Below are 26,854 nucleotides of genomic sequence, written 5' to 3' on the forward strand. Positions count from 1 at the left end.
GGTGGTTTGATGGTAGGGACAAAACAAATTGATTTTTTCAACAAAAAAATATTGTAATTTGAAGTTGGAAGAGAGTTTCGGAAAATGTTTTCCTTGAGTTTTGAAGGGAAGTCATTTTCCTTAATTTTGAGAAAAATGAGTTGATTTGGAAAACATTTAACCCAACCAAACATAAGAAAATTAAAAAAATATTTTTCGAAAAATATTTTTCATACCAAACACACCCTAAATTCTAATAGAGTTACATTGTGTTTCAGAATGAAGTTGAATTAGTGGGTCATGAGATTTACTTCCTCATTTTTGTCAAAAACATTTACTGCATGCAACTATATGAAATGATATATACCTGAAGACAGTGATAAGGAATCTTTTTATCATATTATTAAAAAAACAAATGTTGTAGTTGTACATATGATAAGATTCACATAATTAGAAACCCTGTTACCTGCCACAATAATTATGCAAATTACTGTTTTCTTGTTTAATACTATATTTTACATGTGAATTTAGAAGGTCCACTTTCAACCTTTTCACGTATCCCCATTTATTTTTTTCACACATAAGACAAAATAACTTTTTTACCCAATTTACCTAACCGGAGAAAGGTAAACAACAAAATCATAAATTAATTTTACATAAAATATTGAAATCCAACGTTGCTAACGGCAGCACGTTACAGTTCAAATGACAAAAAAAGGGACTTTTTTCACTGATTTATGTAATTGCGAATTCGATAATAATTTTGGATAAAATCTTTATTTGAGACTCGACTAATTTAAATTTATATTAGAAAATTCCATCTTTGGAGATAAAGTGTTTCTTATCAAAAGTGACTACATAATTTAAACTTAAAACTTAAAATTTCTATTTAAAAATAAAAAAAATATTTATCACTCCACTAAAACTTTTCATGATATACATGAATGCTTATGCTTAGTAACGATTATTGAGATGTATAAAATAATATAGGAATAACCAACTGTATCACTTGAAATGGAACTCTTTTAATTTCAACAGTAAATAAAAAAATTTATAGGTAAACTTATATGATAAGTATTAAGTGATTATTGGTGGATGTAACTATTATATGTATCGATAGGTAAATGTTTAATACCAAATAACTTTATTCGATCATAACGGGTTAGATAGATGAGAAGAACCACATAATATTTGAATTTGATATTTTATAATTCTCTACACATTTTATTGATGTACTATGTCATATTTTTGGGTGCTTTGATACCTAACAACTTTTCTTTCTTGTAACCTGATAGTGAAAAAATCTTTTAAAATGTCGGTATATAATATTTCATTTATTTTTATTTATTTGTTTTAGTTATTATTTTATTTCTAATTGTGTACCGTCAAAGAATATGTAGTTTTTAAATATGTAATCTTATCATTCACATTGAACATTTATTAGTTTAACCACTTATAGTAATTTGTTTATAATTTCTAAATATGTAAATTTTATTATTCACATTGCACATTGATTAGTTCAACTCTCAAATCAAACCAAACAAACTGAGGGACTAGTATACTAAGTTACTAGATAAATACAACATCTTCCCATGTATGTTTCCACTTCCAAAAGGCCACAACTTTGACCAATTTTTCCTAGACTAAGATGATAATTATCTCCTTTGTATTAACTTTCAAATTTCAATCATAAACATACACTAAAAAACCCTAGTGTACTAAACCAAAATTTCTCTCCTTGCTTCTTCCATGAATATTTCTCTCAAGAAAAAAGAAAAAATTCCAATTACCACCATGCCTAGTTTGGATGAGAAATGTTGCTATAATAACTCTTTAGGTTGTTTCTTTTGCATTATGAAGGAAACAAATTCATCAATTAGAAGCAATGAAATCAAAAACTACTTTAAAAAAATGCATTTGATTGATGAAGATCAAGAACTTGTGCTAGTGTTAAGTGGCCTTTGGACCATGGCAATGTCTCAACCAAATGACAAAGAGCTTCCATCATTAGGCATTTTTGAATGCATGGCAAGTCTAATCAACAAAGGTATAAATCAAAAATCTTGGCTTCAAAAAAATCAAAATATTTATATTCCTTATTATGCTTCTCATATTATTGGTTCTTATACAATGAACAATGTTGAGTTTGCTATTAAAGCATTGGATTGTGGTGTTTTAGTCCCATTATTGGATCTTTTAAGAGGAAAAATGACTTGGGTTGAACAAAGAGTGGCTATTAGAGCAATTGGTCATTTAGCAAGTTATGAAAAGACATTCAAAAGTGTAGCAATTTATGAAGAAGAAATTGTGAAATTAGCCATGAATTTGGCTTCAACATGTCTTGAAGTTGTGTACAAAGAGTTTGTTGGTGTGAAGGATTTGAATATGAGATTGAAATATCATTGTGATTTATTGACTAGAGGAGTTGGAGGACTAGAAATGGAAAATAGTAAAGCTGAAGAATGGGCTAGTCAACTTCAATGTTGGAGTTTACATCTTTTAAATTGCTTTGCAATTAAGGAAAGGTGTTTAAATCTCATTTGTGAGAAATTTTTTTTGAAGGAGTTAAGTGAAATGTGGGGTGGATTGGCTAATGATTCTTCACCAGGAGGGGTTGGATTAATTAGAGTTTTGTGTTATAATAAAGATGGAAGAAGATGTATAGCTGAATCAAAGGATGTAATCAAGAATCTTTGTAATCTTTCAAGATCTTCAGATGATTGGCAATATATGGGAATAGATTGTCTACTTCTACTTCTCGCCGATTCAGGTACTGCTAAATTATGTCATCATCTCATCTAAAAATTTTAATCGTCAGCTTATCTAACAACTTAAGTAGTTAGAGAACATGTGATGTTAATAATTTGCTATTATATTATATCTCAACAGGTACAAGGTACAAAGTTCTTCAAGTGGCTTCCATGTGTCTTGTTGATTTAATTGAACTTAGGACTCTTGGAGGTAGATCAAATGTTGGTAATACAATCACAAGAACTCTTCTTGCAGATTTCAAACAAAGAAAGGTAATGATAATTACTTAATCGTATTATGTCTCAACACGCCCCCTAATGTATAAATGTGTTTTTTTTTCACGGGTCAAATGAGTGAAAATATTTCTATCTTGTAGGTGGTGATGAGATTTAAACTCAAGATCTTTTGCCTATTTTGATACCATTTTAAATTACCATGTCATTTAAAAATTTAAATAGTGAACACATGTAGTACGTTTAATTACATATTAATTATATTATGTCTCAACAGGTGAAAATCAAGAATATCGGTGTTCAACAAGTGCTTGAAGAAATATGGGGTTTGAAAGTAGATAGGAAGAAAAGGGAGCAAAATATGAGTGATGAAAAACTTGAAGAGAAAAGGGTAATGGTGAGTTTGATGAAACAAGAAGGGAACAATAGTTTTTGGTTAGGGAAAATTGAAGAAGCAATGATGAAATATAGTGAGGCTTTGGAGTTATGTCCATTAAGATTTAGAAAAGAAAGAATTGTGCTTTATAGCAATAGAGCACAATGTAAATTGTTATTAGGAGAGGCTAATGATGCAATTAGTGATACAACTAAAGCTTTATCACTTTCATCTCCAACTAATTCACATACCAAAAGCCTTTGGAGAAGATCACAAGCATATGATATGAAAGGATTAGCTAAAGAGAGCTTGATGGATTGTATTATGTTTGTTAATTGTTGCTTTAAAATGGATTATTCTTCTTCTTCATCATCATCATCATCAATAAAGAAAAATATGAGAATCCCTTATTATGCTGTTAGAATGATTAACAAACAAATGGAGTCAACTTGGTTATTTAAAAATGCTCAATTGAAGACTTTTGTTGATCTTAGTGAAAAAACAAATCAACCACATGATGTCATGAGAGCTACAAGAATTCTATTGCAAAAGAAGGGTTTCATTGAAGGTATGTTTCAAGATTTTGTGTTGTAGAAAGTATTATATATATGTAAGTACTATCAGAGTTTAACTTATATGCACCAACAATGTGCAACTTTCTTACAACGCCCTTCTTATAAAGTGATCTGCAACGATATTATATATAAGCTTAATTTTATAACCCTAGAAAATAAAGTAGATAACATGTAGTGATAGTTAAAATCATTTTATACTGTCAGTGTATATAAATTAAATTTTGTACCATCTTAAGCTAATTTAGTAGTCCAAATTAACTCTTTTTTTGGGAAGCTTTTCAAATTTATCATGTCTAAGTGACATTATTTTCTTATGTGTATGTGAACCCCTTATCCTATATATATTTTTTTTTCCAGGACTTTCCAGTATATCAGAAGAACCTCAGTTGATTGAAAAGGGTGAAATTAGTAGGAAAAATCTGGTAATTAAGGACAGGGAAAGACAGAAAAATGTATTCACTCAGTCAGTGTAGTGAAACTAGACATTTAATTCCCTTGTTATATTAATCATAGGATTAAAAATTTTGCCCACTTCCAATATATATATCGAATATGATCATTTAATGTACTCCTTTCTTATTGTTTATTTATTAATATATACAATTTTGGTCTTTATATTCATTCATCTAGTTACAAGAGATATATCACCAAAAAAGTTGCGGTGGAGTAGTAACCAGTAAGTACTAAGGTGGAGTCAAGGTAACGTAAGAGGGTTTCGAAAAATTACAATATATTTTGAACCCTTTTGGTAAAAATCAGCTAAGGTATTGATTTTTTTTAGTAATTTTGTCATGTGTTTACCTTTTTATATTTTGAACCCTCTTCGTAAATTTTTTGACTCTGGGACTAGTAAGTACTCATCATCCATTTTTAATCAAAGGTCACACGTTTGAGTCATAGATATGTAATCGTCTTTGATAGAAAACACTTTACACCTAACCTGAGACATCTCGATGTGAAACAGATATCAAAAAGAAAAATACTTGAAAGATTGTTGAGTGGACACGATAGAATTGGAATATAATGAAGTAAACAAATTTAGTTTGTGTACCAGAAACAATATATTTTGTTCTGAAGAAGTTGTGATGAGGAATGAGTGGGAAGGACCACATATCCACATTGTATTTATTTAGTATTAATTACTTGTGGAATTTCAGCTAATCAAAATGATTTAAGAGTAACTAATTAACTTTTCTTTTAGTGATATCCAAACAATTAATCCACTATTTTTGTTTGATCTTGTCTTTTAGTACATACTTGATTAATTCGTTATTAGCTGATTCACCACCTTCTGCCAATTGGGAGCATCTACTCTACTACAACACAACATCAACATATCCGGTGATAATTTCGCAAGTGAAGTTTTTTTAAGAAATGATATGTGCGCAATCATATTTTTACCTTATAAAAATAGAGAAATTATTTTTATAGACCCTCGACTCAAATAAACATATCAGAAATCATGTAGGTAAAACTAGCCATCTAATCTAAAAGGATTCATTTTATATATATATAAAAGAACTTGAAATGATCAATAATTTTTTTTATTTTTCTTGTAACTTTGCTTCGATTAACTTCCCTTTTGAGTCAAAGTTTATCAAAAATAATATCTATATTTTATAAGATAGTGCAATAAGGGTAAGGTTTGTGTATATCTTATCTTTCTTAGATATCACTTATAAAATTAATTACGTGCCCCGCCCAAAATACAAACGACTTCAAAACCAACAAAAAAGCGTGTGCCGCACTCATGAAGGACTACTTCACTGGAGGAAGGCGGGAATGACATCAAGTCTGCATGGCCCTTATGGGCTGGGACACACACGTGCTATCATGACAATTACAATAGGAAGCAAGATTGTAAGGCGGGGCGAATCCGAACGGTTGTCTATAAGATTAGGATTACACATGTTTTATCCTTCTGGTTCCCAATCCCACTTGTTAGTGTAAAAGATCTTTTGAAGTTGGATCATTGTGAGGACTGAGGCATGTTGGTGGATAAAAATTGTTACATGCAGATTCATATAAAGAATTAATTACAAGGTTTTATTTGTCAAACTCTCAATTCTCTCTTTTTTCTTTTTCCATTTTTTCCGGGTGAAAACATATAAAAAAGACTAATTAAATAATTCCACTTTCAACTTTAAACCTAACTTGTTTTAATACTTAATTTCTTGAACTTTCACACATACATAAGGACTTCTAGAAGCTTATATATCTATAACTCATAAAAAAACAGTTCAGTACACAAAACATCTCATGTTAACAGAGTCGTCAGAAAGACCTAATTTCAAGAGATATGACATAGACAATCTATCCTAATGTAATATTAATGATTGTTTTCACAACTCAAACCCGTACTATACAATCTATGTATATGTACATTTCGAAGCTTAGCTTTTCAAATGGAATATGTTAAAATATGGTAGTGTCCCCCTTTTTTTACTTTCTTTCTGTCACCATGGAGTTTATCAATTTTCTGGACGTTAAGTTAGGCAACTTTTAACCAAACTAATTTTAATTCTAAACAATTTGAGGTAGGCTGTATGAATCTTTCACCTATCATATTACTTCATATAAACTTATCTCAAGCAAATTTTATGCAAAATAAAATACTAAAAAATCATTATATATCTATTGATATATAAATCTCTGAAAGACTAAACATCTCCTAAAAAAATAGTAATATGACAAAATAAAAATGCTAACATGACTAACCAGTCCAGTTACCGAGAATCCCCGAGGGTCAATGGCGCACAGTTAAAAACTAAGTGGATAGTGACTCCTCGTCCTATCCTTCTCTACTTAAATATCAGTATGTTGTTTGCAACAAAGTTCAAAACTCGAGATGTGCCTATCCCATACATCATGCATTGTACTCTTAAGCAAGAGCAGTACAATTGCCGAGTCTTAATCGAATAATCAATCACAAAAAGTGCAGTAACTGAATAACAAAGCACAAAAAAACAGGATTTTGATTTTAAGTCTTGAGTTCATCCTTTCAGTTAAGGTGGATTCCTTTCCTGCCTTATTCAGTTACTCAATGAAAACATTACCATTCGTCGTCTGAGCAAAGTTTAACTATTTCTAGAGCTCAGCACAACGTTTACTAGTTAAGTAATTCATATAACTGTTGAGAAATGAAAGAGAACCAGATATCATGGCCAATGCGGCATTCTGTGCTGGCCTTGAGCATTGACTGGTGATCGTATAAACGTGTTTGCTTAAATGGTTGTTCAACACCTTATATATGCATCCATCATCATAATGATCTTAGCTCCAATGCCCTTAATCCTCTTCATCTACTGGAGTATACCACGATGGTATGTGCTCTGAATTGCTCAGTCTGTAGTTCAGTAGAACCTCTTCATCACAAATTGCTCTAGTAGCCACAAGAACAAGTGTCTTCAGAACGGGGACTTTTGATTCATTGTTGTTGGACTTCCACGTTTTCAACCTAAAGCTGCCAAATTTACTCGTGTCTGTTTCTTCACCGTTTCCAAATGAAACATTAGGTATATAGGGTCTCATGTCCTTCTCAAGGAGGGGAAAATTATAAGGGTATATCATTACATTGGGGAACATGCCTTTGGTTGGGTGGTTGGCGAAATGAGCAAAGGCTAGAGGGTTTCTCCTTTCCAACACTTCAAGGTTGCCTCCAACGTGTGTTCCATCTAGGTCAGAACCTTTCTCATCAGCTTGCATAGTGTGCTTAGGTTCAGGAGAACTGGTCCAATCCCATATTTCACGAGATTCACCACCAGCACCCCAGGGCTGGGCATTGATCATAGTCCCATCATACCGTGTGATCAGATGTGAATTTTGGGCATCAACTCTAGGGTACCCAAGAATGTAGCGGTAATATGCTGGAGGGTAGACTACTCCAGGATAGAATGCTATGACAGAACCAATATTGGCTTCACCTTGTAAGAATAAACCCTTTCCAGCATCCTCATGGGGAATTTGAGATGGTTTGACCTCGAGAGTGTAGCCCATAAGATCCTTTAACCTCTGTGAAACCTCTGTGCGGTGCAATGTCTTGGTTTCAGGTACAGCTGTGCTGAAATTTTTATCAGAAATTAAAAACCAGGGTGATGCAGCTATGAAGCCACTGCAAAGAACAGATGAAATACAATCTATGCAAAACCAACCACCAAAGAGCCTCATGATCCGTGATTTTATGTTATTGCCTATGTTGCAAAAGATTAAATATTTACACCACTAGAAATGTCCATCAACTTCATTATAGATATCATGTTTTATACTGAATGAACTGAAGGAAATATAATATTGACAATTCACCCTCCCAATGAAGAAGTTGAAGTAACATTCCAATTGGAATAACTACACTCCGTTCCTTTAGCAGTTTACCTCCAGACTCAGTAATCGTATTTTTAGTGTCTTACGCTGAGAGTTGGATTTGATCTACTTAATCCATGTGCAGATGTGCTTTAAGATGAGGTACACCCCCCCCCCCCCACTACCACCACCACCCCCCCCCCACCACTACCACCACCACGCCCCACCCCATCCCCACCTTGTCTTTGTGTAAAGAAGTGCAAATCCATCTTACCAATCAAAAGATTCTAGGAACTTCATCAATTTCTACATAAATTCAGTAATACTAGACTTCAGAAATTTCAAGTGATACAGTAATTACCGGCTACAAGAGGCAGGAATAACTACTTCCATTGTCTACCTGTATAACGAAAACATTTTCAACACTGGTTTAAGGCTTACTGTGTTTAATATAAAAATGAAGTAGTGGTCTTAACGATAATACTAGATGTATACCGGAGAGATACAGCCAAATAATTGTAAGGACAGCATGACGCAAGGTAAAGCAATGTCATGGCAGAGCAGAAGCAGGAAATCAAATGGTTACCAACAATGAAGTAGGGTGCAAGTCAAAATTCAAAACAAAGTTTTTCACAATATAACAACTAAGAAGTCCTTTTCAGAAAAAAATACAACAACAACAAAGAAGTACATGGAAAATTTAGCTTAAGATGCAGCTCATTCTTACCAATGCGGTCTTGTGCTAGAGAATTCCCACCAACAGCAAGACCAAGGCCACTACTACGAGGAGGAGAATGTGGTGTTGCTGGTGACGTGGCCTGATTGTCTTTGACCTTTTGATCCAGGAGTAATATCTCATCCATATAGCTGCAAAAGTTTGTAACCTGAGAATGCACATTCTCATGAACTTGCTTCTGTTGATCGTCTAAGGAGGCTTTGTTAGCCATATCAATAATCTCCTCTGCATCAGCTTCTTCGGCATTCCTTCCTAAACGGTTGTAACTGAAAGTAAAGTTTATCAGGGCAACATTAAACTACAGTGGTGCATCTATTCAAAAAGATAACACATAATTTCGCCACCAAAGCCGCAATTTTTAAGGCATAAAAATATTAGTTACTTCTACTATTTATCAAACTGAGCGCCTCGGTTCAGTGGTAAAGGAATTTCAAAATGAGTCCCTCTGTTGGTTCAATTCCCCACTAAAGCATATTTCTGTACTTTCTTTTCATACTATTTTGATATGTTTTACTTGATAGACCCTATACCCACCACCCTCCCCAGACCCCACTTGTGGGATTATACTGGGTATGGTGTTTTGTTGTTGTTGTTCTACTATTTATCAACGAGGGCAAGAAAATAAAGAAACTATCTCTCTCAATGCTACCACAGTTCCCGCTGAAGCAGTACGCCTCTAAAGAAGAAACTGAAAGGAAAATGTGGAATAAGGACTGTTACCACGGTCCCCAAGCAAATCCCTAGTTATGAAAAATAACTTAATGCAATCAGAGGGATATGTTACAACTTCAGCCCACTGAGAACATGACGCTTGACAAGAGGGTGTGGAGATCGAGGATTAGGGTAGAAGGTTAGTTAGAAGTCATTCCCTTTTCCCAGAGTTTTATTCGTTTGTTTCCCATATTTTTAGATTTCTATAACTACTTGTTATTTCGCCTCGATATGGTGATAATCTTATTGTTCTTTTCTTTCTGTTTATTGCTATTGCCTCTTTATGACTGTCTGTTCAGCTGATGCTCTTTTGGAAACCTCTCTACCTTCTCAAAGGTAGGGGTAAGGTGTGTGTACACTCTACCCTCCTCAGACCCCACATGTGGGATAACACTGAATTTGTTGTTGTTGTTTTAACTTAAAAGCAAACAGAAATTCACAAATATCAAACAAGTTCTTCATTCCCCCTTTGATAAAGACACAAAAAGTTCTTTCTAGATCTATCAGCAATGAAGAAACCCGAATTTCACACTACATTATACTTCAATTGTTCTTACTATAATTGAAGCAAACTGAGAAAATGTTGAATAAAACAATATAATTACAATGACAATATAAAACAGCTACCCATAAAATTAATTTCAATTTGTACATCACCTCTTACCTGGTGTAAAGGAATAGTAGATTTATGTCAGCTTCGAACTGAAGAAGCCTCGATTCTCTAGCAAAAGTGGGGCTTTTAGCAAGAATTTTCACTCCCTGCAAGTCGTGTGTCAATTCAAAAAATCAACTTTACATAATTAACAGTGTCAATTCAACAAACAACTGCAAACCCACATTACAAATGACTTCAAGAACTTAATGAAGAAAAAATTAGAACAAAATGTACAGTTTGATTGGTGAACAAGTTATCATGAAATTAATTATCCCTTTATCGCTCGTACCAAATAAGCAGTTTAAAGGGTGCAAGGTGAAATAGAGAACCTCTTGAAATTTGTGGAAGAGGAAAGCCATGGCTCGATCGTTGCCTGCTGATCTACTTGACTGCTGCTACACTAATTTCAAAGAGAAAATGGCAAAAATGGTCACTTTATGTTTATAGTAAGTTCAATGTAGTCCCTTAAATATATATACCGTACAGTTTTGGTCACTTATGTTTGTAGTAAGTTCAATGTAGTCCCTTAAATAAAATAAAAAAGGGCTTTTTATAAGGAAACTTTACTCCCAATTTGTAAATCTGTCTTCAATTGATTAGTAATTTGTTAGCCGGAAGCAATGGTGATGACAAACTTCACTGGAACCGGTATCGGTTTTGGTATGCATAAATTTTCAGTACTTTACTTCTTCTCTTTTAATAAGAACAAAAGCTTTTTTTTTTCCTCTCTTTTTTACTTGCTTTCATGTACTGATGCAAAAAAATTGAAATTGTGTTTAGGTGCTGGCATTGGTTGCGGATTCGGTGTAGGATGGGGTTTCGGAGGTTTGATTCCTTCATTTTCAAGCTTTTTTGGGTTCTAAAATATCTTTTTAGGTCTGTTTTATTTTTTTTTGCATAAAAAATAACATTTTTTCACTTATTACTAACCAAAGGGTCTAGCTTGGAGCAGGAGAATGTGAATTGTAATTAGGAGTTTAGTGGGGTTGAGCAGATTATTTTTTTTGTATGTTGTATAGTGATTAGTGATATTACTGTTATTCTTTGGGAATTCTTGTTCTGAATTTGGTTTAGTGACTTCTTATACTTATTAGTGAGACACTGCTAATTTGCTTGTCCTAGTATCTTTTCAGTATTAGTTCAGAAGAAAAGTTTTCATCTTTATTGAGTCTTCGATTACGTGCTTATGAATTGGGTGACATGGTTTACAAGATTCGTCAGCCATGAAATATGGTATTGCAGAAAGCATTGTACTTAATACGTATTCTTTAGCACCAGCTTGGTTGATTATGAACTAGATTGAAATGAACTATACATGAAAAAATATGATTAGTTTGTCATGTATCCAAGTGCACAATTTCTCTAGAGTTTACAGTGCTGAAGCATTTGGTAGAATCTCATACATATAGAGTCCAGATGTCAGCAGGTCGTGAACATATATTCAAGAAAATCTATAGAACACTATTTCATAATGTAGAATGCAGTCATTGTTGCTGGAAATACATCAAAGATTTTTTAGAATGTGGTCATTGTTGCTGGCACCTCCATTTTATCTCAAAGTTGTTCAGCGACAGAACAGTGCAGAATGAGGTGGCTGCTGTCTTAACCTCTTTTAAGAGGAATACTAAAAGGGAAGATCAGTACTTTTTGACATCTGCTTGGAAGGGGACATGTTAAAGCATGTATTCTCATGGAGAGGATTGTTTTATGATACTAGCTATATTAAACGTGCATAGAGGAAGTTAGAAAATTTATAAACTTGCCTATTGAAGGCAGTGATAGCGTAAGGAGTAAGTGGACCTGAGAAGACTTTTGAAGCATGTTTTTGGTAAACTATGCCAACTTAGAAACTGCTACTCTTTCAGTTACTGATATTAAAGCTAGGAAAATGGCATCTAGACAAGCCTCTGCGCTAAGCCTCCAAGACATGTGATCTCAAGTGTCCCTTGCAGTAGATGATCCCCACCCTCCCTTGCTTTCTATGGAACTTAAGTGCATGGACAGATGTAGAATCAAATATATGGAGTGTGTATCAGTTTGTCGGCCAAGATGTTCCTTATCTATTATTAATTAGCTCCCTGCAAAGAGTAGATTTGGGAGGGAATCCTTTCCAGAGATACCAAAGTGTCACTGTTGGTCTCGGTCTAGAGCATGGAAGGCTAGTAGTCGGCATGTTCGGAAGCAATTTGTAGGGGCAACCTTAGTTTTTCCATGTTGGCTGCGTTCTGGATTCTTAAACACCTACCTTGGTTGATTTTTGATGAAGTATTCCTACCTTGGTTGTTGATGACTTCCTATAAATGGAGGAAATCTTTAATGTTCTATACGTCTCTAGGCATCACTCATCAGTGTTATTAAAAGTCACCGCTTCATTTCTTAGAGTGAAGTAAGGGGTAACCGCTTCATGGGTGAAACCATGCGCTTCAAAGAAGTGTTCTTTCAAACAATGACACGTAAAATGATCCAAAAGAAAGGGGATGTTCTTTGAAGCTCAACTTTAGGAGTTGGAAATGTTGGCACTATTGTATCTTGGATTCTGAAATTAATTGTCAGTTGCAATTTGATTATTATAGTACTAAATTCAAGTACTTTTGGTCTTTTATTTAGTTTTCCATAAAATGTTTGCTTCACTTCTCGCTTTTTCCTTCGAGCCCTATAAACCTTGTCAGTTGTTAGCCCTAAAAAACTGTTATGCATGTTAGTTCTTCACTAGAATCTTTGTCTGATGAAAATCCTCCTTTAACATCTCTGTATTCACATTTCTCTGTTTATTTCCTTGTTCCCTTTGTCTGATTGTTGACATGGAAAATGTTAAAAGTATCATATACTACTATCTTTATATTATGAAATTGATTATCCTCATGCTTCTAAAGAAACGAAGGAGATTATCCCTTATGTTTTGCGTAGGTGAGGAAAGCTGTAGTGTTTATCTAAGGGTTGGGACATATCTCTGTCCAAACATCTGAGCACAACCCCCACCCCCCCAATTCTTTTCCTCAAGAGAAAGATGAAAAGGATATGCACTGTGCATTCACTTATTCTCAAAAAAAATCTTATCTGCTTACTCTTGTCGTAATTTTTTTCTTCACATTTGTTACAAGTTTCTTTTTGCAAAATACTCTCTCTAATAGTATCATCTAACCTAATGTGTAATCTTGTTTTTTCTCTCTAATAGTATCATCTAACCTAATGTGTAATCTTGTTTTTTCCAGGCATGCCTTTGAATTTCTTGGGTCTTGGTGTAGGTAAAAACTGAATATAAGCCATGTTTTCATGAAATTATATCTGTGGTCCAATTTTTTTGATGCTATGTTTCACAATTACTATTTATAGGTGGCGGCTGTGGGATTGGAGTAGGCCTCGGATGGGGATTTGGCTCTGCCTTTGGTAGCCAGTACAGGAACTCTAGAGTTACATTTGACGGCACAGATTTTATCAATAAGGAGCATAGTGAAGAAAGAGATTCAAAAGATCTAGCCAAAGGCACTCGAAAAGCTCATTCTTCTCAGTAAATATACACATCTTCTGTTGATGCACTGATATTCTCACTTCAAAATTTGTCAAAGTTGTACAACTAGTTCCATTTCAGCCATCACTTGGAAACGTATGTAGATCATTTGACAGCACTCACTTCTTTGATGTGTAAAATCTGTTTCCTTATGATGCTTGAAAAAATATGTACTTGAAGCTTTAGCTTGATATTGAAACTAGAATGGGACTGAGGAGAGAAGAACATAATTCTATCACAATACACTGATAATGTAAAAGGTGAAGGCAAAGCTTGGAGCAACGGTAAAATTGTTTCTGTGTGACCAATAGGTCACGGGGAAGCAGTCACTAATGCTTGCATTAGGATAGGTTGTAGGCTCTCTACATCACACCCTTGGAGTGTGGCTCGTTACCGAACCTTATGTGAACGTGGGATGCTTTGTGCATTAGGTTGCCCTTTCTTTAAAAGTTCATTTGCACTATTAATGTGTGAACGTAAATCATTTCAGCAATTAGGTCATTTTGTACTGCTTTTAATTATTTTTTAACCTTATTACTCTTAATGAAAATCAATATAAGGAATTTTAAGACACCCCACCAACTCATCTCAATTTGTGGAGGAGAAAAATCTGTTGGACTGTTGAAGATCAGGTAGATACATATATGAAACAAAATGGTAGATGATAATCACATGGGATTCAACCTACCTACCTTTCCTCACTCTCTTTTTCTTGCTGACCAATAAATTGTCATTTATAAATACTAAAACTCTTATTACATACCCCCAAAACATGGACACAGAAAGAATGTTCACCCTTTCTCAAGTTGCACAACACAAGTCAAAGCAAGATTGCTGGATCATCATCCATGGCAGAGTACTATCTCCACCCTCCCCCGGGACCGTTACTAGCATGTTTGACTAAACTCACTGGTTTCTTGGACGTGTATAAAGAGCAGAATCATCGACTCTAAAAATATATGTTATGTTTTTTTTCAGGTAATAGACGTTACGAAGTTTCTGGAAGAACATCCTGGAGGAGAAGAAGTGTTGATTGAATCAGCTGGAAAGGATGCAACTAAAGAATTTGAAGATATTGGACATAGTAAAGCTGCCAAGAACTATATCTTGAAATACCAGATTGGATATCTTCAAGGCTATAAAATCCAAGATGATGATGATGATAATTTGTTTACTGATTCCTACAAAGAACCAATGAAGGCAAAAGAAATTGAAGCTTTTGTGATCAAACAAAACTCCAAGCCCAAGCATTTGGTTTTTGTTGAGTATTTTGTGCCTTTCTTGGCTGCTGCATTCTTCCTGTATTATCGATATCTCAATGGAGCTCTCCAGCTTTGAACTCCCACAACAAAGGGATTATCATATGATTTTCATTGATATTTAGTGTTTTATTTCAACCTTCAAAAAGGGGAAAACCCCATACATTGATGCAATTTATATGATGTAGTTTGGCATGGTTTATACAATACCGATACATTGCATATACATTTACAGCTACTTAAGAAACCCAAAATAGAATACTAAGAGAACTTTAAACCCAAAAGTGAATAAGTACAGTAATACAATAATATACATGATTTAGCAAGTCAAATAGACCTAATCATCTCTTTCATTTCTGTATACAACAACATATCCAGTGTAATCCCACATAATGGGGTTTGGCGAAGGTAGAGTGAACGCACACCTTACCCTTACCTTAGAGGTAGAGAGGTTGTTTCCGATGGACGGAATATCATAATACAACATAATTTGGTCTCCACTAATGGTGATAAGGTATTTACTACAAAGTATGTTGAGATAATAGCACCAGCTTTGCATCACCAGAACAAAATTACATGTAATTACACCTTTCCTCTATAAGGTAATACCAAAACTGAGGCCCCTTCTCCTCTGACCGTCTCAACATCGCAAGTTCGTCAATTATAGGGATAAAGGTTCATCTTTCAGATTGTACGGACTGCCACTAGAACTGCAGCAGGGAAAAATAATAATTCAGGCACCAACTAACAAATGAAACTAGTTTTATGTCTAACGATGCATCACCAATACAAATATACACTATACAAGGCCAAATATTGTAAAATATATACGTATGCAGCTCAACGTAATACTAAAATGGATGCACACTGGCACAACAGGTTTTCAGATCTAACTACTAACATAGTTACTGCATTCTTGTTAACAAGGGGGTCCATCGATGGATCTATAGCTGATCTTACAAGCAAATTAGGGTTCCATAAAATGTCATTTATGCTGTTAACTTTTTATGATTTCATCCGAAGACTGCACCAAAAGACGTTAAGATATGTTGGGTTATACTGATTTACTGTCAAAGAAGAAATGGCAATACCCCAAACATCCTACAATTTGAAATATGTAAGTTGCTTCAACAACACCATAAGGAGACACTTCCATTTCTTTTCTTTTTTAATAACAGTGGTGTACGACCTCGACTATTCCACCAGTTCCTGCTACCTCCCACCAGCACAAGTACCGGGTAAAGAGCTAGGTTTATTTCGTTTAACCATCACATGTGCTCCACTGTACTTAGCATCAATATTTTAATGATGCTCTGTGATCCTATTGGGGGAAGGAGAACGCCCGAAGCAGAATCAAACTAATAGCATGTTTGGCCAAGCTTTTGGAAAGTCAAGTGTTTTTTTAAAAATGCGTATTATAGAGAGTCGAGGTGTTTGGCCAAACTTTTAAGAATAAAATAAGTGCTTCTGAGTAGTAGCAAAAGTTGTTTTTAAGAAGCAAAAAAAGCAGTTTTTCTCCCCAAGCACCTTTGGAACCTTAACCAAGCACAAATTACTTATCTAATATTGGCAAAAGTGCTTTTAAATGATAAGCCAAATGCAAACTACTACTCTCCAAAAGTACTGTTTCTAAAAGCAATTCTAACAAAAAACACTTTTCAAAATGAGCAGATTTTTGGAAGATTGGCAATACAAGCTATATAAGTATTGGTAGATTTAATGGCATCTACTAACAGACAACCATAGACTACTGATATTTGGGATGTCATCAAAGATATGGCAGTCAAATCGTGAAGTCAATGATTGTATAGGTGTCTATGACTGGGAAATGAAACTTCTTCCATTTGCCAGGGAATAAAATCCTATTCTTCCTCAGATGGTACCATTGTCTCTGCCAAAGGAGTCTTCTGCGCTAGTAGCCCTTCCAACAACAGACTCAAGAAAAAAGGAAGCATTCAGCAGACACAAGGACTTGGGACTTGATACGGGTTCTTTCATTTGAAACAGTCCTTTTCCTTTTCAAAGTTGAATTCATCTGTGAATGAATATAAATCTTGCTGAATATCATCCACCCCTTATCTCCTCATCTTCCTATTTATAAGTCAATACTTCAACATTTTCGATTTCCCATAAAATCTCTGAAGCATTCCTAGCCACAAAAATTTTCCATCCATTACTTCAACTATTAGTCTAGTACCGATCGATAGGAGAGAGAAACATATGGATTAGTTCAATTAGTTAGTTATTGGCATATTCCGGATTCCAAGAGAGACCAGGTCTGGTTTGCAAAAGTTTGAGCTTACCTCATCTCAGCTCAATCTTTCCATGAACCTGAATCATTTGTTGAAGTCTCCAATCATTCTTGCTGGAGAGATGGCTATACAGGAAGAAATCAATTCCCAAGAAAAAAAATGAAAGAAATAACGAATGTGTATCTACAGAGCAGGTACTCTTTGCTTTGTTTTCTTTCTTTTGATTGGAAGGAGTGGACATAAGAAGAAAAAGGTTATTTGTTCGGTATACCTCTCAATTGCAGAATATGTATTCGAGATTTGTAGCAGAAAAAAAAAAAAAAAAAAAAAAAAGCTTAGTTTAACAGAAGTTGCAATCCAATAAAATTACAGGGAACTAAAAGGTAATTACCTAGCCCTCTTTCTTGGTGCAAGTGCCAAATTTCTACAAAAGATTATCTATGTCCAATTTTTTATCTATCTTCCTTTATTTATTTTTTTATAAAAGTAACAGTTAGTCTATATTTATCCACAGGTATACTACCTCAAAAGTGTAGTTCCCCTCCAAAAGTGTTGTAGTTACATAGGATCCTATACCTACCAAGTTACAGCCAGTCTATAGTTGTGCTGATTACTTCTGAGCTATCTAAGACTACTTGTTTACACCAAAAATAATACAAAGCTAAACAGTTAAGCTTAAGTCTATGTATGTTGCTCTGCTTTCCTTCATGACATCTCTGGTTCCTCTCTAGCCATACTGTCCACCATATACATGATGGGACCATCTTCCATCTCTCCTCCTTTCTTCCTGCATTTCCATCTCTATTCCAGCACTTCAAAACCTCTTTGATCCTTCCTGGTTTCACCCATTTAATCTCTCTCATATTGGTGAACATTTGGCACAGCTGGGTTGTCCACTTGCAGTGTAAGAAGAGATGGTTGACTGTCTCTCCTTGCTCTTCACACAAAAAGCACCTGGAACACAGGTGAACTCCTCTTTTGTTCAGGTTCTCATGTGTCAAAACTGTCTCCTTAGCTAACAGCCAAGTAAAACAATTTACTTTATAGGGTATCTTGGTTTTCCATATCATCTTCCAAGGCCATTCTACTTCCTCAAAGCCAACTGTGTGGAGATCTTCATATGCTGAATTTACTGTGAAACACCCTTTGCTCCCCACATTCCACACCAGTGAGTCCTCTTCCTCAGACAGGTTACTAAATTGTGCTAGGGTAACCAAAAACTCAGTCATTCTGCACATCTCCCAATCATTTAAATTCCACCCCTGATCATTCCATAATTTAGCTACAGTTGCTTGTTGCATTTGACATAGGTCGTAGAGGTCAGGAAACCTTTGGCTTAATGGGACCTGACCACACCATTTGTCCATCCAGAACGCCACTTGTCTATCTTCCTTTATGTAATGACCCTCCTGGTCATTTTTGTGTTTTGCCTTCTGTGCATTGTTTAGAGCATTTCTGCAGTGACCCCCAAGTCATTTATAACTTGCTGGGACTAATAGTTCATTTGGTAGTTATGTGATTTTCTAGTGTTTGGAGCTTATAACCTTGAACGATCATTTTCGATCAAAAGTTCAAGAATATGACATCTAAATCCAATTTTGACAATTCCATCAGCTCTAGAAGAGTCATTGTAGGCTAGTAGAATGGTCGGCATGACTCCCGAGATTTTCGGTGTGAGTTGATGTGATTAGGCATTTTAACTTTAAAGTTTAAGTTTGACTTAAGTCAACATTCTGAGTAAACGCGCTCAAATGCGAATTCTGTCAACGCGGTTAGCTCCGAATGTCGTGTTTGGTCTAGATGGACCCTTCGTTCGTGTCCCGAGATAATACTGAGCCTCTTGTGGATTTTGACTTAAAATGACAGTTGGCTGTGGGACCCACTAGATGACCTCGTATGGAAATTTAGACTGCGCCATTGAGTCCGGTATATCAAATTCGGTATGGTTGCATATCCCGTTTGTGTGCACGGGGTTCCGAACGAGTTCATAACACCCCATCGGAGTTTTTAAGTTTCCAAATAAAATGCTGAAATTTGGTGCATTTATAGCAGAACTATCAGCTCATTTTGGAAACTTTAAAACCCCACATCTCTCTCATTTCTTGGCCAAATGAGGTGATTCAAAGTGTAGAAGCTTCGTTTTGATGCTACGAGAGTGATCAAAAGTTGTCGGGTGTGCATTGTTCAAGAAGTGTTGGGCATCCTTTGATTTTGGTAAATTTCGAGTTTTACCTGCTGCATTTTTTTTTTCAAAATTGATTATAGTGTGATATTTGCATGTTGGGTTTTCGTTGCGTTTCAATCCCCGAATTGTGTTCCATTCCATTTTGGAACACAAGTTCGGGGTACAGAGCAGTGCACTCCCAGCCCAGCTAGAAAGAGTGACCCCGGGGGGCACCTAACCAAACAGTCCACTCTCAGCCCAGCTAGAAAGAAGGACATGTGGGTGAGGTAGATATCGCGAGTCGTCCTACCATGCAGTCAGCTCCAAGTTCGGCTAGAAAGAAGGCTTGGGGGCGATCGCCGAAATCACTGAGTCCACCCAGCCAGCGGTACGCTCCCAGCTCAACTAGAAAGAACAACCTCAGGGGTGATGGTATCTCCAATAGGATCCAATCTAGCAATTGCCACCGTGGAACGTCATCCACTCCCAGATATCACAGAAAAAGGCTTCAAGCGTATACTATCTCAATCCTACGCCTCTAGTGATGCACCGAACCTCCGAGAACGCATCGGAATCACAGAATTCAAGGGAGAAGATACAGAAGTGCAATAAGCAGCGATAGCGCCTACTCTAAGGCTCAGACTTCGCCAAAAGACCCAAAACAGTACCCCAAACTTTTGTTCCAAAATGGAACACAATTCAGGGCTCGAAACGCAGCGAAAACCCAACATGCAAATAAATCACAATATAATTGATTTTGAAAAAAAACATGTAGGAGGTAAAACTCGGAACTGACCAAAATCAAAGGATGCCAAGCACTCCTTTATTCACTCCACGACGTAGCTTCAATAATTCCCAAAACGTGGGACTTCGAATCACCTAAAACCGAGTTAAAATGAGCAAGATATTGTAATGACCCTCCAGGTCATTTTTAAATTAAAGCATTCTTTCCCTCGTATAGAGCATTCCTGTAGCGACCCCAAGTCATTTATGACTTGCTGGCACTGACTGTTCGGTCGCCTGGTCGTTCGTTTGGGTTTTAGGCCCGTTTCCCTGTTTTGGAGATTTTTATAACTTGAAAAGTTGACTTTGGTCAACCTTCTTGGAAGTCGTACTCAGATGAAAATTCTGACAGCTAGGTTAGCTTCGAAATATCGATTTTGGTCTAGAACGACCCTTTGTTCACTTCCCGAGGCTTTAGATAGCAGTTGTGGAATCTGGCTCAAAATGATACTGGGTGTGGGACCCACTTTTCATCGAAGCAATCTCCAAATGGAAATTTCGCCTTCACCGTTGAGTCCGAAATATCGTTTCCAATCAGATTTCATATATGGTTTGTATTTTTCCGACTCCGAAACATCGAAATTTAAGTTTGAAGGGTTATAGAATTTTGACGCGGCGGTGACGTGGCAGAGCCACGCGATGCCACGTGGCGGCGGATGGAAATCTAGAAATTTCCAGATTTTAGGACGATTTTCGTCCATTTTTTTCCATCAACTTCAACATAAGATATCTCCTTCATTTTGAGTCCAAATTAGGTGCTTCAAAAGGCTAACTTCAAGAGAATTTCGTGGGGAATCTAGCGGTGATCTCAAAAACGCGAGGGGAGGCTTCGTTTGAGGTAAGGAATCGAATTTAGCCACTGCTAGGGTGATTTCCGGATTGAATTGTTGTTGAATTTTGAAGCACCTAATTTGGACTCAAAATGAAGGAGAAATCTTATGTTGAAGTTGAGGGAAAAAAAATGGACGAAAATCGTCCTAAAATCTGGAAATTTCCAGATTTCCATCCGCCGCCACGTGGCGTCGCGTGGCTCTGCCACGTCACCGCCGCGTCATAATTCTACAACCCTTCAAACTTAAATTTCGATGTTTCGGACTCGTTCGGAGTCGGAAAAATACAAACCATATATGAAATCTGATTGGAAACGATATTTCAGACTCAACGGTGAAGGCGAAATTTTCATTTGGAGATTGCTTCGATGAAAAGTGGGTCCCACACCCAGTATCATTTTGAGCCAGATTCCACAACTGCCATCTAAAGCCTCGGGAAGTGAACAAAGGGTCGTTCTAGACCAAAATCGATATTTCGAAGCTAACCTAGCTGTCAGAATTTTCATCTGAGCACGACTTCCAAGAAGGTTGACCAAAGTCAACTTTTCAAGTTATAAAAATCTCCAAAACAGGGAAACGGGCCTAAAACCCAAACGAACGACCAGGCGACCGAACAGTCAGTGCCAGCAAGTCATAAATGACTTGGGGTCGCTACAGGAATGCTCTATACGAGGGAAAGAATGCTTTAATTTAAAAATGACCTGGAGGGTCATTACAGATATAACCAAATCAATATAGCCAAAAACAAGAACTCGAAAAGAGCTACAGCAGTCTGATTTATTGTGATTTTACCTCGAACGACGCACACCCGACAACTTTCGATAACTCTATAGCGAAGCCACCATCAAAAAGAAAATCACCTCATTTGACCAAGAAATGAGAGAGATATGGGGTTTTGAAGTTTCCAAAATGAGCTGATATTTCTGCTATATATGCACTAGATTTAATTTTTTTTTTTTTTTTGGAAACTTAAAAACTCCGACGAGGTGTTCCGAACTTTTTCGAATCCCCGTGCACGCAAACGAGATATGCAACCATACCGGACTCAATGGCACAATCTAAATATCCATACGAGGTCATCTTGACAAAAAGTGGGTCCACACCCAACCGTCATTTTAAGTCAAAATCCACAAGGGGCTCCATTAGCTCGGAAGCCTCGAAACGCGAACGAAGTGCCAATCTAGACCAAACTCGATATTCCAGAGCTAACCGCACTGACAGAATTCACATCCGAGCACGTTTACTCAGAATGTTGGCTAAAGTCAAACTTAGGCTTAAATTTTAAAGTTAAAACGCCTAATCACACTGACTCACACTGAAAACCTCGAGAGTCATGCCGACTATGCAACTAGCCTTAAATGACCTTTCCGAAGCTGATGGAATCGTTAGAATTGGATTCAGATGTCGTATTCTTGAACTTTTGATTGAAAATGATTGTTCAAGGTGTTCACAAGCTCCAAAAACTAAAAAATCACATAACTACCAAACGAACGGCCAGGTGACCAAACTGTCAATCCCAGCAAGTCATAAATGACTTGGGGTTGCAACAGGAACGCTTTAAACGACGCACGGAAGGCAAAACATAGAAATGACCCAGAAGGTTATTACACTTTAAACCTACAACTTTCTCTCAAGAACCTCCGAATGTTACTCTAGTTGCCTCATTCTCTAAGCATTGTACGGAAACCAGATGTATATCAAGTTCATTCTGATGATCATTAGTCATACTGCGATGAAAGAAAAAAAAAAGGAGTGGAACTTATGAAACTTCTCACCAAGGGGAAAAACTCTACTTACCAACTCTAAAATAGACTATACGTACACTTCTTGATTCTGCAAATCTTGTTGAAAAGAGAATGTCATTATACTCGTTTGAAGGAAATTTTACTTTATTTAGAAAAAAGAAGAAATTATACTCTTTGAGAAGTTTTTCCCTTTTAGGTGAGAGACAAGTCAAGAGGGCTTCACTTAAGGATAGAGTTGCTCCTTTGGTAAACTAAAGGTCATGGGTTCGATTCTTTGGAGAAATACAAGGGGAAGCTGCATATAGCATACACCCAATCCTCCCCCACACAGTACAAGCTGGTAGCACTTCAGACACAGAGAGATCCCAATTGAAACCTTTTTATAGTAAATAGTTCTACATGAAAAAAAAAGGGCAGCTCGGGGTCTGAGATAGTTCTACTTGTCATGTATAAATAACTTCTCTCGAGTCTCTACTAGAAAATAGAAGGATAGGTAAATCAAAAGAATCATCAGTGCAAGCAAGCTGAAATAAAAAAAAATGGTTAGACTAGCATCAATGGCACAGAAAACTCAATATCAATTGATGATTTTCCCAATCCAGAAGAAATGAAGAAAAACCTCAGCAGCAGAGAATCCACTATAAAGGATTTCTTTTTCTTAGTACTTTCAAAATCTGTTTATGGGTAAAAGAGTCAACAAAAGGTTAGATAGATAAAACAAGAGTCGTTAGCAAACTCACCAATCAGGAAAATGAGAAGAAACACTGAGAAAACTATTCGAACAGGTCGACGATAATGCATGTAATACTGAGATCTTTGCAGCTGGCGCTGAACTGCACCATACCAACCATACAGTTGCTTATCATAACAATCATCACAACCATCAAGGCAACTCTTATTCCTCTCATAGCATGTGTTTATGTTCTGCAATAGAAGTACTAGATCGCATCACATAAACATCATTTACTGATATGAAAAATATACAACTATTTCTGGAGCTTTCATAAATACTACACTTGTGCCAACTGATTTTATTTAGTTTTTACAAGTCCAACTGATTTTTTATTTTACTTTTATAACTCGTAACCTTACTCTATATATCCACATGTATACTACTACCAAAAGTGTAGTTCCCCTTCAAATGTATTACAATCTATCAAAAGCGCAAAACTATATTTTACATAGTTTGGTTCTTTAAATTAAAACTTTATAATTTTAATTCCTGATCTTTTATGGAATATATTTTGAGTATATATTCTCATAATAATGGACAGGGTTAATTTGTTGTTTTACTCGTTTGGGTTCTCTTTTTCAAATTTTGAAATAATTGATATCAATGACTCAAAAATGAGAATTTTGACATTGTAATCAAATAAATGGTCCAAAGAGAGTACTGTAGAACAAATTTGGATACTATAAGAACAGTGCATCACCCTTGTTGGTGGCTGAGTGCGCGGCAATGTATTGCCAGCTTCTTGATTGAACTTCAACTTCCTGTAACCATTCTTGGGCCATTTTAACTCCTTAACAGATTCCACGGCATTCAACAATCCCTGGTAACTGGGTATTCTGCGAGGAGGGGGTGCAGGTTCTTTGATGGAAATATCATTGCCAAGTGCAATCTGCCATGCACCAATGTCAGCACTAGCACTTGCTGTTCTCCGGTGGCCCAAAAACTTCTCGTCTATGGCCTCACCTCGAACACCATCCTCTGAATGAAGAGGATTCTCAGAACACTCGGGAAGTGATTGATTTACAGCCTCTTCCCACTTGGGAATTTGCAGCTCCACTCCATGTACTTTTGCATGGGTTATCCCTGCAGAAGAGGTGGATGGGCCAGAGAGAAATGCAGCAAGTTCATCGACTTCTCCCTCATCCAAACGCACCCATGGAAGTGGTGGTTTGCCTTGTGAAACAGCTGATTCATTAAGAGAATTCTCAACTTTCTTAATCTGACTGTCGATTGCAATAAAAAATTCATGGTGTCTATCTCTTGCATCATCAGCAGATTTACTATTGTAGCTCGATCTAACTGCCCGGTCAAATTCCTCCAGCTGCATTACAACGCCATCCAACATATTAACTCAGCTCTAACCCTTTTATGCACATACACCAATAACATCCCATACACAAGATAGATGCACAATATAATCATTTCTTGGCTTTATTTCTTTTAGGGGGTTATGGATTAAATTTCCTACCTGCCATTTAGCAGTGCCAAGGGTAGTTCTAAGGTCCCTGCGAAGCGCATCACAATTCCAACTACCAGAAGTATCCTTCAACGCATGAATCCACGTCCTATAAGTTGATTCCATTCTTGAAAATGAAAACAAAAGTATGTCAATAAAGAAAGCAAAACCCCCCACATACCAAAACAAATAAAGCCTCAATCTTTCTTCTTCTTTTTTATAAATAGATATCAGATAACACTGTCCACCAAGGTTAGAACAGACAGGAAGAAATCACCTAGTGTTTTTTCCTCTCTGCTGGGATTTGAACCAGAGACATCATGGTTCTCAACCCACCTCATCGACTACATCACTAATCGTCAAAAAATGACAGATAAAACTAAAAAAATCCAACTTAAATGACAATTCTAGCAAAATCAATCCAAACCCACCAAACAAATAAGAAAAAAATTGTAATTAAAAAGCAAACAACAGGTTACCTGTCGGCAGATTCTTGAACCTCTTCTGCAGCTGAAAAGAACGGATCTTTCTCCCACCTATCAAAATGCGACGCCATATCTTCCAAGTTTTACTTTCTCCTTCTATTTATCACCAAAAAATGAGCAAAAATAACTCTTCCCAGGTCAAAAAACCATCGAAAAATGAACGAATCCAAGTGTATTTTCGATTTGAGATCAAACCCAGATTCAATAAATCCTCTCTCGTTTAATTTTTTGCAGGTACTTCACCAACAAAACGGACAAAGAAAAACTGTTGGTGAGAAGATATAGGTAAAAAGTAATTGTCAAAACAGAGGATTATTTAAACCTGTTTTGTGGCGCACGCCCGTAAAGAATGCTTGGGAGAGTTTCCAGGAGAGAGAGAAGAGACACGGCGCCGTATGGAGAAAACAATTGTGCGAATCAATGACAATGAGGTCCGAGTTGGTTTGACTTGCTCTGTCGATAGCCGACGGATCTATTTATTTATATGTCGTTTTTATTAAAAATAAATTAATTTATGATAATTTATTGAATAGTTTATTCAAAAGTATACTAATTAAAAATACAATAATAAATTTAATAATTTCCTTAAGAGACGTAAGATCTAAAATAAAAAGGGAATGGGTATTTTAAGAATGTTGTACTGGCACTTTGTGGCTGTGGTTGGCTGGTTGCTACTAGGTGAAAATCAGCTGACTATGAAATCCATTAGGACAACAAAGATACAACTGGAAAATCTCCAAAATTATTTAGGAGTTCCATATCTTAATTATTATATTAAATATTCACAAAGTTTCTGAACAATCATGAATTTATATGCTTTTTATTTTGAGCTTAGTTAGCATTTGTGGTCTTTATAATTTGGGATATGCATAATTAGATACTTAAGTTTATATAAAATTAAATAATTGGACATACGTATTCTGTGTGACAATCTATGTTCTATGTGGCACGACTTGCATGTATTATAATATCATGTAGTACGCATGTGTCTACATGTTCAATTTTATAAAATTTAAAGTGTCTAATTATGCACACTCAAAATTGGAGAACATAAATATCAATTGAACCCAACTAAAAAGGCATGTTTAAGTCTTGTGCCTAAATATACTATTAAAATACACCTTTGAAAAATAAGATATGAACATCACGTTCTCCTTCGAAGTGATCCAAGTGGGCAATACATAGAGAATTTTCTTTTAGTGAAAAAAGTTAAAATTCTCCTAAATTATGATTATTTTGTAAATTTTATATCTAAATTATTGAATACTCGAATAATCTTCATGAACTATCATAAACTCATTATGTCACATGTCCTATTTTTGCA

At 35.9% G+C, this 26,854-nt stretch overlaps 4 protein-coding genes across 7 annotated transcripts; 2 read left to right on the forward strand and 2 right to left on the reverse strand.

The window, feature by feature from the left end:
* Window positions 1–1,701: 1,701 nt before the first annotated feature.
* LOC125813180 (uncharacterized) lies at window positions 1,702–4,387 on the forward strand. Its single transcript, XM_049492668.1, has 4 exons — window positions 1,702–2,749; window positions 2,869–3,002; window positions 3,241–3,907; window positions 4,272–4,387. The coding sequence occupies exons 1-4, from the start codon at window positions 1,729–1,731 to the stop codon at window positions 4,385–4,387; spliced, it is 1,938 nt and encodes a 645-aa protein (XP_049348625.1). The 5' UTR covers window positions 1,702–1,728.
* Window positions 4,388–7,087: 2,700 nt separating this feature from the next.
* On the reverse strand, window positions 7,088–10,730 carry LOC125810807 (uncharacterized). The gene is made up of 4 exons (XM_049490299.1): window positions 10,645–10,730; window positions 10,325–10,419; window positions 8,941–9,215; window positions 7,088–7,969 (listed from the first exon to the last, which is right to left on the reverse strand). The coding sequence occupies exons 1-4, from the start codon at window positions 10,672–10,674 to the stop codon at window positions 7,203–7,205; spliced, it is 1,167 nt and encodes a 388-aa protein (XP_049346256.1). The 5' UTR covers window positions 10,675–10,730; the 3' UTR covers window positions 7,088–7,202.
* Window positions 10,731–10,881: 151 nt separating this feature from the next.
* Window positions 10,882–15,252, forward strand: LOC125810843 (cytochrome b5). Its single transcript, XM_049490338.1, has 6 exons — window positions 10,882–10,975; window positions 11,096–11,140; window positions 13,528–13,560; window positions 13,649–13,804; window positions 14,624–14,679; window positions 14,802–15,252. Exons 1-6 carry the CDS (start codon window positions 10,936–10,938, stop codon window positions 15,159–15,161), a joined length of 690 nt encoding a protein of 229 aa, XP_049346295.1. The 5' UTR covers window positions 10,882–10,935; the 3' UTR covers window positions 15,162–15,252.
* Window positions 15,253–15,338: 86 nt separating this feature from the next.
* On the reverse strand, window positions 15,339–25,963 carry LOC125810818 (uncharacterized). 4 transcript variants are annotated; one of them, XR_007441888.1, is made up of 6 exons: window positions 25,525–25,826; window positions 25,058–25,172; window positions 24,290–24,910; window positions 23,597–23,780; window positions 17,386–17,458; window positions 15,728–15,792 (listed from the first exon to the last, which is right to left on the reverse strand). XR_007441888.1 is itself a non-coding variant. In XM_049490317.1 (5 exons), exons 1-5 carry the CDS (start codon window positions 25,599–25,601, stop codon window positions 15,767–15,769), a joined length of 1,023 nt encoding a protein of 340 aa, XP_049346274.1. In that variant the 5' UTR covers window positions 25,602–25,825; the 3' UTR covers window positions 15,339–15,766. The 4 variants fall into 4 exon arrangements, 3 of the variants coding, with proteins under 3 accessions (XP_049346274.1, XP_049346267.1, XP_049346285.1); XM_049490317.1 differs by lacking the exon at window positions 17,386–17,458 and having other exon boundaries at window positions 15,339–15,792; window positions 25,525–25,825; XM_049490310.1 differs by lacking the exon at window positions 15,728–15,792 and having other exon boundaries at window positions 17,404–17,447; window positions 25,525–25,963.
* Between the last annotated feature and the right edge of the window lie 891 nt (window positions 25,964–26,854).

Source organism: Solanum verrucosum, unplaced genomic scaffold (genome assembly GCF_900185275.1).
Source record: "Solanum verrucosum unplaced genomic scaffold, falcon-dt-bn FXZP01000235.1, whole genome shotgun sequence".
NCBI classification, from domain to species: domain Eukaryota; kingdom Viridiplantae; phylum Streptophyta; class Magnoliopsida; order Solanales; family Solanaceae; genus Solanum; species Solanum verrucosum.

Excerpts from the sequence above, each read along its gene's own strand:
- LOC125813180 (XM_049492668.1), top strand. The coding sequence starts at position 1,729 with ATGAATATTTCTCTCAAGAAAAAAGAAAAAATTCCAATTACCACCATG. Across the intron at positions 3,003-3,240 it reads CAGATTTCAAACAAAGAAAG|GTGAAAATCAAGAATATCGG; the intron begins GTAATGATAATT and ends ATGTCTCAACAG. Across the intron at positions 3,908-4,271 it reads AAAGAAGGGTTTCATTGAAG|GACTTTCCAGTATATCAGAA; the intron begins GTATGTTTCAAG and ends TTTTTTTTCCAG.
- LOC125810807 (XM_049490299.1), bottom strand. The coding sequence starts at position 10,674 with ATGGCTTTCCTCTTCCACAAATTTCAAGAG. Across the intron at positions 9,216-10,324 it reads CTACTATTCCTTTACACCAG|TTACAACCGTTTAGGAAGGA; the intron begins GTAAGAGGTGAT and ends CTTTACTTTCAG. Across the intron at positions 7,970-8,940 it reads TCTAGCACAAGACCGCATTG|CTGTACCTGAAACCAAGACA; the intron begins GTAAGAATGAGC and ends ATTTCAGCACAG.
- LOC125810843 (XM_049490338.1), top strand. The coding sequence starts at position 10,936 with ATGGTGATGACAAACTTCACTGGAACCGGTATCGGTTTTG. Across the intron at positions 13,561-13,648 it reads TTTCTTGGGTCTTGGTGTAG|GTGGCGGCTGTGGGATTGGA; the intron begins GTAAAAACTGAA and ends TACTATTTATAG. Across the intron at positions 14,680-14,801 it reads GGATCATCATCCATGGCAGA|GTAATAGACGTTACGAAGTT; the intron begins GTACTATCTCCA and ends GTTTTTTTTCAG.
- LOC125810818 (XM_049490310.1), bottom strand. The coding sequence starts at position 25,601 with ATGGCGTCGCATTTTGATAGGTGGGAGAAAGATCCGTTCTTTTCAGCT. Across the intron at positions 25,173-25,524 it reads GTTCAAGAATCTGCCGACAG|AATGGAATCAACTTATAGGA; the intron begins GTAACCTGTTGT and ends TTCATTTTCAAG. Across the intron at positions 24,911-25,057 it reads TTGGCACTGCTAAATGGCAG|CTGGAGGAATTTGACCGGGC; the intron begins GTAGGAAATTTA and ends GTTGTAATGCAG.